The 12,050-nt window shown below is 35.7% G+C and overlaps 1 protein-coding gene across 1 annotated transcript in view; it reads right to left on the bottom strand.

The window, feature by feature from the left end:
- LOC118984127 (transmembrane protease serine 11C-like) overlaps window positions 1-12,050 on the bottom strand; it is a 55,931-nt gene that overhangs the window by 23,072 nt on the left and 20,809 nt on the right. Inside the window, exons 4-5 of the mRNA XM_037041886.1 lie at window positions 8,379-8,446; window positions 4,977-5,140 (exon numbers count right to left, since the gene is read on the bottom strand). Of these exons, the coding sequence (XP_036897781.1) occupies window positions 4,977-5,140; window positions 8,379-8,446 (232 nt within the window). The remainder of the gene's footprint in view (window positions 1-4,976; window positions 5,141-8,378; window positions 8,447-12,050) is intronic.

Genomic DNA, 12,050 nt, shown 5'->3' with positions numbered 1-12,050 from the left:
GTCTACTAATAGTATACATGTGGCACACTTGCCATCAGCCCTCTTCAATTGGGATTCTGAAGGAGAATTAAACTCTAAAGCTCAAGGTAGATTTAGTTTTTATGAAATGAATGAAGTTCTCTTTTATGCATTTGGAATAATGCTATGTATCATCCTTGGAACAACTGAATACAGTCATGCATACCATTTTCTTTAGGGATTAGTTTTTTGCAGAGCCTCAGTTGAGAAAAGGCAATCATACGTATTTTATACTCTCCAGAATAGAGATTAATTCTTTTGTGGAACCTTGGTTGAGAAAGGCTGTTATATATACTTTATACTCTCCAGAAATGTGTGTGTGTGAGTGTGTGTAAAAGTTAAACAATGCAAGTGATAGCTCACCAAATATTTATGCATATGTATATTTTATATATATTATATATATATATATATATATTCTCCTTTTTTGGTTTTTAGTTGTAGCTTTGATATTATGGAATTCATTTAATTCACTCAACAACTGTTAAATGCTACATGCCAGGACCTATGCTAAGCTCTAAAAATATAATTCTGAGCAAAAAGGACATGTCCTGTGCTCTCACGGCAATTATGATCTGATGGGAGAGAGAATCAGTTATCAAATAATCACCTTAGTGAATATATAATTAAAACCTGAGGAAGCGCTATGAAGGAAAAGAATGGGCTTCCCTGAGAGCTATTCAAAGGAATTTAACCTCTACTGGAATTGTTGGCCAAAATTGGTGACAAGGGCTTAGAGGCCCGTGGACTGAAAAACATAGGCCTTTGGACATGTTGTTGACAAAAGCCAGTTTTCATTTATTCTCTTCCAGTGGCTTACGGTCATTGTTTAGTTTTACCAACCATTAGTTTTGACCGCATTAGGTCCAATTCACATCACACTGCTTATATTGGGTAAACGTAAAATATATTTGTGAAATAATGATACTAATTATGTCTTTCATCTCATATACACTAATTCACTTAGTGTGAGTTCAAGTGTATATAGGACTTTTGCTGAGAGGGAAAATACTCTTTTTCTCTCTGAATTCCCAATAGTGCTTAGCAAAGTGTTTGAACAAGTACCTTACAGTTGTTTATTATAATTAATATTTTATAATATTTAATTTTAACTCTCAGCTATTCTTTAACTTAGATATGGATTTATATTGTTTCTTCATTGATTTAAAACTGAAGACAGTGTGTAAAGATTCAGATTTAGAATGATTGACTACATATTTGGAAAAAGAAGGCACATTATTTTTACTCTAAGAATTTTAAATCTGCAGCTTAATTAGATTTTCAGTGCAGACCTCAGTTTTAAACTAATTCATAAATTATTGTAGAGAATGCATAAAGCACTCAGAATCACAAGACTTGAGTTCAAGGCTTGGGGCTGCTCATTATTTACCTGTAAACAAGACAATCAGATCAGGGATCTCTAAGGGCTTTTCCAACTCTAAAGTCTTCCATGTGTCCACGGTGCAATGAGTAATGCATTTTCATGGATTTGATCTGGGCCAAAACCCAGTAACCTACTTTCAGTATTCCTGATTTTGCCACTCATCTGCAATAAATAATTTAACATGCATGGTCCTTAGAGAGAATACAAATTCTAAGTGAAAATCCTGTGAGATTTTGCTTTTTAGTCATGATGATCCATGGCAAATTTTTTAAAAAAATTATCAGACAATACTCCTTTTAGATATCATTCTAGTATAATTTGATATGTACATAGAAAAGTAAATACATTTAAAATAATTATAAGAAAAAAATAACTAATAAGGCAATATTTTATACACATTTCTCAACTGTATTTCATAGTCAGTCAACATTTTTTCAATAAATGAATAAATAAATTAAGACAATAATAGACAATTCTAAAATTTTCCTGGTAATGATTTGGTATTATAACTAAGAACTACATAAAGCAAGTTTCCTAGGGGTAGACATAATTATTAAGTACCAAAAAGTTAATAATGGACACTAGTTGATTAACTTTTTAATTTTACAAAAACATTAATTTTTATCCCTTGGTTCAACTGCCACTGATTCTTTTTATACCCCCCTGGGCTTGTAAAATATTTATGTTTTTAAATATTTTTAAATATTTTGGCCTGCTTTGAATCACATGGACAAAAACTAGGTGGGGGTAGAAATGGGAAGGAGGTGGGGAGGGCTTGGGTGGTGGGAGTAAAGACAGAAAACTGTACTTGAACAACAATTACAATAAAATAAAATTTAACCAAAAAAACACATATAGGCATACTCCATCAGATTTAGTTGGCTGTGAAGTGAATATCTAAATATATAATTACCAGAAGAATAACCATAATGGCTGGGGAAAAAATCTGTTTTGAAGTGTGTATACAGAAGAAAATTAGGTTGGTTACTATTTATTAAATGCTCACTCTATGCAGGTACCACACTAAGGGTGTTAGATGTATGTGCTCATTTTTTTTCAGAATAAACACATGAAGTATATGAACCATAATCTCCTTTGGTCTTATGAGAGAAAATAATTTGTTTTTGTTGGAAGTTTAAGGGTGGGGATTGGAGTTACTCCTACTGCACTAGAGCTTTGGGAGGACATTATTTTTTTTAAATGCCTCCAGTTCCTTCCCCTTAAGGCATAGTGTAGCCTCAGTAGGGACAGGGCTATTAATAAAAGTAATATCAGATCTATCTATCTATCTGTCTATCACCTGTCATCTATCTATAGGGAGAGATGACTTTCAAATCTTCAATCCATGTGACATAAACTTTGAGTCTGTCTTTTTCTCCAAGTAAAAACCAACAATACTAATCTGTACCAGTCTTGTTTTTTTAAAAGTGCATTAGGTCTTTTAAATACAACTCTATGAAGTATGTTTATTATTTATCATCATTCTTATGATGGTGAGACTGAAGCACAGAAATGTGAAGTAACCTTTCTTTTTTTTAATCCTCATTCAATTACATTTTTTCATTCCTTTCAGAGAGAGAGGAAGGAAGGGAGAGAGAGAGAGAGATAGGAAGGGAGGAAGAGAGGGAGGGGGAGAGAAAGCAAGAAAAAATGAAAGGAGAAACATTGATTGGTTGTCTTCTTATAGGTGCCCCAGCTGGGCATGGAACTGGCAACCTGATTATGTGCCCTGACCAGGAATCAAACCCATGACCCTTCAGTCTATTGGATGACATTCCAACCAACTGAGCCACACCAGCCAGGGTTTAAGTAAAGTTTCCAAAGTCACACAGCTAACATGTAGAGGACCTGGGATTTAATTCTTGTAGCAGGACTCATGACCTTAACCACTGTTCTATATCCCCTCTATTTGGCATAATGAAATAAGAACACTGGTGCTGTATTTAGCCATCCATTGTAACTAATATCACTGGCCAGTGTAGGAAGTTTGATTTTTCCTTATGTTAAGTAGCTTGTATGAAAATGAAACCCACAACCTTGACATACTCGGAAGCAGTTTCTAAGTAACTGATCTAACCAGGCAACATGAGAAGGTCAGGCTGAGGTGCTGTGACAGCAACCTTGACTACCTGAATAAGCTTTCCATAGATCCCTAAGCCACAGACCCATTTATGTGATGACCAACGAAAATTCATGTTCCCTTTCAGCAAGAGCTGTCTTGCTGTCCAGAATGTGAGCTCTGTGTCAGCTTTTTTCATTGTAGTTTTGGAGAAGTGGCCCATTTGGCTGCTGGGTTTGACCCTGCACTGTGAATCTCTAGTCAGTTTCAGGAGACACCTGCCTTCTAATGAGAGGGGAGAAAGGAAAGAGGTAGTTTCTAAGCAGCAGGTCCAAGCTAAAACAATATCAAAGCACCATCCACACTTAAGTGTATTACACTTAACAGTCACTGCTCTCCATAAAATTGTAGGATGGCATTATAATAGATAATACTGAGAAAAATCATAAATCTGGAAAAGACACAAGAAAGTCAGTTTTCCTGATATCCTACATAATGTTTTTAAAGCTTGGAGGAATACCAGGGATAAAATGCTGTTTCTTAACTTGTGAGTTCATGGTTTTAGCAAATGAGTTTTCCAAAATTTATCTTTGCTGGCAACTTCTCTATAAATTGAAGAGCTGTTTTATTTCTCCATATTCATTTGAGGTCATGACACATGTAGTAAGCTGTGTGAGCGGGAAGGTTCTCAGAGAAAATATCAAACAATGTGTGTAGAGTCCTATTTCAGCTATTCGATGCCTACTTATCCAGGAGAACCACGCTCAAGTTTTGCTTTTTGAGACTTTTGATGTTCCATGCAAATGAATCCTTGGCTTAGGTTAGCCCCCCCGCCCTCCCCCACCACAAACATTTAATCCTTTTAGTTTTTCCTGTAGGGGTAAGGAGACTTTTCTGTCCTTAGTCAAATTTATTGTACCAGAGAACTGACAACCTAGCTCAGCTGTGTTAAGTGTTGGCTGTATTTTTATCAAGATTAGAGAGACACTCATTTCCTGTGAATAATGGGACATTTGTCCCTACCTTTTGGAAGCTCCTTTCTACGATAGTGTTAGGTGACTAAGAATGAGAATTAGATTGTACGTGCGAGTAAGAGAGACAAAATCCATTAAAGGCCTATCAAGAAGTAAGTTTGATGTTAGAGAGATTCAAACTCAGTTGTGGAGGATGGGAGTCTAGATTCCTGAGACATCCAAAAGAGTAGACGGAGAAGTCGTAACACATAGAACAAGCCATAACAGTTTAAGAGTTAAAGGTTGCCTTTTTATGGCAAAGAAATGTTATTTGGGACCCTGATTACTTTTTAAAAAACTATCATCAAGTTACGTTTAATTCCAATAATACAAAGATGATATTCTATCATGAAATTGATTAAAATGAAACCTGGACACTTTAACAGGACTCTTATTGTATATGAAGCATTTTTAAAGAGAGGTGCTGTTTTCAATTGCATAACAATACCACATTCAAATTAAAAGTTGAAAATCACTCTATACCATACAGAAAAATGTTTACCTGAAAGTTTAAACGAAGATGAATCTACATGTAAAGACCCAGTTTCACCATTTAACTTCTGATGTAAAATGGTTTCTATCCTATCCCAAAATTTTGCTCCTTTATATTTAAAGCAGGACATAAACTTCAGCACAGCATGTATTACCACTTTCCCTTTGGCTCGGCTGCAGAATAGAAACAGACAAAAACATTAGGCTTTTTTTACTGAGCCTCTATCATTTTTAATAGAGTCATTCTATACTTCGGTAAGCAAAGCTCCTAGTAGCTATTTCAGTGTCTCCCAAGGGCATGAGAATGGCACTTTCTGGACATGGCAATGGTAAAAAGATTGTGATTTAGACTCAGGGGAATAGAGTTCGTTTTCCAGGTTCACTGTTTGCCACCTCCTTGACTACAGCAAGCTGTTGGCATTCTCTGTACTTAGGTTTCCTTATCTCTATTATGGGAATGGGAATGTTATTTACTGGTTTATTATACATAGCATTTAAGATAATGTATATGGAGGTATTTTGAAAATTTTAGAGTACTATGTAGAAGTTATTCATTAATATGGATGTATCTCTGCATGATAAATCCAGTATGGACTCTGCGTAAAGTGCCAATAGCAAATAACAAAGTGAAATATAATAGGTAAAATAAGAGAATCATTTATTATCATTTTTTCTTTTTCTTAATGAAGGCAAAATTTTCAAGAGTGGGCCAGTTTCTTTTTACTTGTTGGAAATCATGACTGAACAAAAAACATTAGATTCGATTTATTAAGTTTATAATTCTGACTTAAAGATGCAAATATATAAAATAAGCAAAGTGAAAACAAATAAACAAATCAGCAATTTTCAAAGGAGTAACTGCCATTGACTCAACGGAATGTCTCTTCTGCTCTATTCTCTGTTTCTATGCCTCCTCACCTCTGTGTGTTTGAAAACCCACAAGTACCCCGAAGCTTCCAGAAACATACACTTGCAAATCTTCACAACACTCACAAGCGAAAACAGAAACCATGGCCAAGATACAAGTTTACAAAGGATTATAAAGCCTTATTATTTTAATATTTTTCCAGGATAATTCTAAATCAAAAGATTAGCTAATTTTTATGTCACTCCTTATTACTTATATTTTAGGGTATGTGTAAAAATGCTCTTCCTCTGAGTGCTATGTGTGAGTTATTTTTATTTCCCTTATATAATATTAAGCATTTAGTTATCATCTGCAAATTCATTAAGCATTCTTGCCTCTAACACTTTTATGAAGGTGCAATGCTAATGTTTTCTTGTCTGATCTGTAGGGACGAACTATTTTTTGTGCAACAGACAAAAACCTATATCATTTTGTTTGAATTTTTTTTCAAACCAGGAATGTCACTGACTTTTTCTCCTATGTCAAATAACTATAAAACTAAACTAAATATAGACATATGGATTCTTAATTTGGTATTATTAGGGTAATATGATCCTCTTTTCTACTGAAAACATGAACTAAAAGTTAATTTTATCTCCTCTTGACTCATAAGATACTTTTTAGCTTTATATGATGAATGCCTGCTTTCCTTTATATTCCTGAACTTTCAATTCATAGTTCTAGGTACTGGAGCTGTATCAGCTCATATAAGACCACAAGGTCCTTGCTATCATGCTAGTACGAGAGACATAAACAAGAAAACAAAGAAGTAAAATAATCTTTACAGTAAATTCTCTGAAGAAAATAGAGCAATGATTTGAAGGGTGGTGGTGAGAACATTATAGAAAAGCTCTCTGAAGTAACAGTCACACAACGAGGAGTGAGTCATGCTTAGAACTGAAGGAGGAATGTTCCAGAAAGAAGGAACATTAACTTTAAAAACCTTGACCAAGATAGCCTTAACATTCTCCCCAGTTTTATTTAATGTTTGACAGGCTTTTTCCTGACTCTAGGCTCCTGAATCCCTTTTTAAAAAATCATTTGCTTTAGAAAATTTGTCATTGTAAATTCTCCCTCTCCCCCTTTGAATTATATGTATATTACTTAGAAGGCTCTTGTATTTTAACCCCAAAATGTTTCTCTCAAGGACCTAAAGGCCATCTCTTTGACATGAAACCATCAAAGGTGGTAGCCCCTCTACCTCTCAGTTTCTGTGCAAAGGTAAAAGGCTAACCTTGGTGGGCACCTTACTCCAAGTTGTAAAACAACCTCCTGTCATGAAAACGCAAGTTTAGTTTTCTTTGGGAAGAACCAGTGATGCAATTTCACATGTTTATTGGAAAAATAATAGTGAGTAAGTCTGGATATAAAGTCATGAGTGAGGACAAGGGTATGACATGAGGTCAGAGGGAGACAGCCAGGTCAGGTAGGACTATTTAAGGAGTTTGGAATAAATGGAAAATGATCAGATAATATTAGGTAGGGAAATTATCTGCTTTTTTACTTTAACTGCTGTGTGGAGAATGGATTGTAGTGGAACATGAGTGACAAGTTGATGAGGTAAGCTACATATGACAGCCTGGGTTCAAAGTACAGCTTTATTAAACTACAACTGTGTGACCTTGACAAGTGACCTAACCTATCTTTGCTTCAGTTTCCTCATCTGTAGAATGAGAAACTAACACATAAAACCATACAGGGTTGCCATCAGGTTAAATGGATTAATATACAAAAAGTTAAGAATATAAATTTTTAAAAAATAAATGTAGAGTATTAAATAGCACAAGTTCTAGTTTTAAGGAGAGGTAGATTCCAAAGTATATTAACATTTCTATTTGTGCTTATCTATTGCAGGTTAAGTGTTTGGATAAACATCTTCACTGCCAGAAAATAGGTGGAGAACTGGAGTTTAGAGGGGCAGAAGGGCCATGTAGAAGCCACGTGCGCACCTTGCAGGAGTGTTTGGGACTGCTGCAAACCGCAAAGCCCCAATTTCAGTGCATTGGCGCCACGCGGGAATGGGGCCTCCATGTGGTCACATCTTTCTAATTTTCAACATTCTGAAAGTTCTTTTTATATGAAATTTCCTACCTTTTACATTGAATTCACACTGTAAGCTAGCTTTGGCCGGTTAGCTACTAGTTGGCCACTCCTGGGTCAGACACTCTGTATGTGACTCTCTTATCTTACCCATTCTTTCTTTACTCATCTCCTGATTTTAGATTGCATTTTTTTTACTTCATGCTTTAAAACAAAAAATAGGCCCATTTAACTTTTATGGGAAAATCACAATCAACTGAATTTCTTGATTCTGGTTTAATAACTTCTCAATACACCTTGAACATCTTTTTTTTTCACATTTAATGCTAGTGGTGTTGAAGCCCCAAATTGAAATTTCTCTCAACCTTTCAACTGTATACCAAGCAAAGACATTATGTTGAGTGTGATACATGAAAGCGAAGGACAGAAGTTTCTTCTCTGTGCCTCTCAGGATATTTTATATACCTTACTTGGACAATATGAGATTTGACATACTGTCTTCTCAGTTTGGATCCATGAAAGGTTTCATTTATCTGTTAAAAAAGTAAAATGCATGATGATTACATTTTTTTTAATTGCGGAGAACTTCAAACATACATGAAAGCCGAAAGAATAGTGTAACAAACCCAGGTGCTCATCATTCCGCTTACCAGTTATCATGAAATGGTCAAACCAGTTTCATTTTACTACTATTTACATCCCAGGAATTAACTACTTCCTTAATATCATCAAATACATAGTATTAAAATTTCCCCAGATTATGGCTCATTTTGGAAAAAGATTCGATGTGTTAAATATGTGCCTTTTTGAAAATTACCTCTATACTGACTCAGTTCATTCGCAAGTGTTTTTAAATCAAAACATTGTGTGGCACAATGAGACAAAAATATTTGTTTCTAAAAGCAGTGCGTATATCTGAATATTCATTTTGAAGAGGTGGATTCAAAAGACCAACTAATAGATTCTCTCTTCTATGTTCAGCCTTTTATTGAACATTGGTGACCTAAAACTTGACAGAAATGTCCCCAAAAGGAGGATTTTTTTTCTTTACTGTAGCAGCCTCTTTTCACATCTGGATTGCAAACCATTTTGACTTTTATTGTAATTATATGCTACTGACAGGTTCAAAGTGGGATATGTAGGTGTCTCTCAGGGAAATTTTATAAAAGAACTATTTTCTCAACTGTTCCTGATCTCAGCCTAATAGGTGAGTCCCCACTGTGGGACCTTCACAGAGCACCAGTCATCAAATTGCAATGCCCATGACTTTTACTTTGGCAAAAACAGACCTTCAAAAACTGACTCATTATTGGAATTGTAAAGATTTAACTTTTATTTGTCCTCCTGCTCCAAAGCGACGGGAATGTGTTCATTGATTCAGTAAATGTTTATTGAAATAAAACTATGAACTAATTAGACACGTCTGTTCTTTCTTAGAGATTCAAAACAGGAAACAGATGATAAGCAGATCCAAGAATAAATATGTAAATATGATAATCTGAGATAGTGTTAGGTGATATAAAAGTGTAAGATAAAGTGATATAGTCATTCAGGGCACAGAATTTGAATGATCAAATCAGGCCTCTGAAAAGTGACATTTGCGAGAGACCTGAGTGATGAAAACAGCAGAAGAGTATTCTAGATGGAAGGAACAGCAGGCCCCAGATAAGAATAAAACTGGTATGACTGAGGGATAGAAACAAAGTGTTGTGAGTCAAGTAAAGTGAGCAAGGGAGAGAGTGTGTAAGTTGAGACTGTCCATGTAGGTACTTTGTTGAGAACTTTGAGGAGAAAAAGAACTTTGTTGGCAATGGTAAGGGTCTGGACGTTATTCTTAAATACAGTGAATGGAAGAATTCTAACTAGATAATAGCTAAACTATGCCACATTTCTCTTTCATTCCCAGTTCCAATATATCTGCCTCTCCTGGAGTTGAGTGGGTTTGGATTTAATGGAAGTCTTGGAAGCAGAGGAATGATGAGGAACTTCCTATTCCATGGGTCAGGGAAGAACCTAGAGAATGACCTGAGAGCCCTGTACAAATGGAGTCACAACCGGCCCTCAGGAGAACGTGGCCAACAGAGGGTTGTGGATGCCCAGGGATCAAGTTGACACTTGACCATGTGAGTGGGTTTCCACAGCTCCAATATGGCCAAGAAGGAACTGGAAAGGGGGTCAAACACCCCTTGCTCCTGAGGCTAAGCTAGTATGGTGGGCAGAAAATGGGGAGCTGGAAGGCTTCCACCTCAGAAGCTTGTAATGGAGAATCACTGCTGCCCAACCTGCAGCTTATAGGATTTAAAAACATCTTACCTCCTAACTTGTAGCCAACAAAACAGTGGCCCCAATATGCCAACAAGGAAAAATGACAATAAAGGAGACCAGTAGCCAGAGAAAGGAATACAACAGATTAGGTGCTTATCAAAACAGAACAGGAGGAAACACATAGAAACCTAAACAACAATGGAAAAAAGCACACATAAGAGCACTCAGGAAAAAAAAAAAGAAGAAAAAGAAGAAGACAACTATGCAATATTAAGTAAATATAATTTTCAAGTTAAAAATTTATTAATCAATTTAAAACAGTGATTATTATTCTTGAGATCCAAATTTGTGGTCTAAAAGGCCAAATAAATAACCTCCAATTAGTAAAATTTAAAAAAGAAAATAATGAGTGAAAAACAAAACATGTAGAGCATGATTACTGAAGTGGCTATAAATAATAGGAACGTAAAAAGAGAGATGGATGGCATATAATAATGGTATAAATAGAGGTTCTCACTTAAAGATGAAAACCTGTAGATTCAAAGGGGTAGGTATACTAGCTTTCAGACATGTCTAATGTATCTGGGTAATATTCTTGAACTTCAGATATAAAGAAAAATTTCTACAAACTTATACATAGAAAATATATATTTATAGAAAAAAGAAATTTCATTTGTAACATGTGAAGCTGGAAGCAGGTGAAATAATATCCTCATTGTCTGAGATAAGAAATTTACAATTCAACCATTGTATTCCCAGTCAAAATTTAATTATAAGTCAGAGGAAACGAGATATTTTGTGAATATGCAGGGATTTAGTAATATATCATTCACATACCACAACTGAGAAAAACACATGACTACAGACACTAGTCAAGTTAGGTATATGAGGTCTGTCCATAAAAAGTCCAGCCACTCTTAATATAACAGTTTGTGTGACATCAATGTAACCTGGCAGCCAAGGAAAGTGGACTCAGATGCACATGTGTGAACAATGACAACTTCACTGTACTAGTCAGTGTGGGCTGTAGACATTGTTGAGTGAGCATGGGTACTGTGTGGTCGCCATGTTCAAAATGACTGAGAGACTAGAGCAACAAATGTGTATCACGTTTTACATTAAGCTTGAACATTCCTCCATGGAAATTATTTGGGTGATTCAGAAGGCTTTGGGGGATGATGTAATAAGTGCAGTACAAATAAAAATGTGGCACAAATGCTTCAAAGATGATCAAGAATCTGTTGAAAGTGACCCATGTTCAGGAAGGCCTGCAAAGAGCAGAATGCCTGAGAATGTTGAACATGTCTAGGCTGTAATCAACAAAGATCCGGGACTAACAGTGTGAGAACTAGAAGCTGATCTGGGGATTCCTGAAACTACTGTGCCCAAGATTTTTATGCAAGATCTTGGCATAAAACCTGTCATGGTAAAATTTGTTCCACAGCTTTTCCTACCAGAGCAGAACAAACATGGTGCTGTAGTTGGGAGAATGGTACGAGGTACCAAGGTGCCTCCTTTGAAGGGGACTAAGGTGCCATTATCTTATATACAATGTTTCTTGCATCTTCTTCAGTAAGTGTCTCTATTTTTTCACATTACATGGATGAATACTTCCTGGACAGGCCTCATAAATCTGAACTGAGATCGCAGTAGAGGAAAAAATTAAGAAGAGAGGGAGCACATGGAGAGCAGTAAAACTTAGGATGTGTGTGTATGTGTTTAATACAATGAATCCACAGTTTCGATGCTTAGAGTGGAAGCAACATACTTTCATAAATAGCCTAATAATAGTTTAGAACTTGAAGTACTCAGCAAAACATAGTTATTAGGAAGAAGAAAGGAGGGTAGAGGAGGGAGGGGAAATAAAAGTGT

The sequence above is a fragment of the Sturnira hondurensis genome, unplaced genomic scaffold (assembly GCF_014824575.4).
Source record: "Sturnira hondurensis isolate 20B ecotype Veracruz unplaced genomic scaffold, ASM1482457v3 Scaffold0000566, whole genome shotgun sequence".
Taxonomy (NCBI): domain Eukaryota; kingdom Metazoa; phylum Chordata; class Mammalia; order Chiroptera; family Phyllostomidae; genus Sturnira; species Sturnira hondurensis.
Note: the sequence above shows the minus strand (reverse complement) of the source record. Positions and strands in the feature narration are given on the sequence as shown.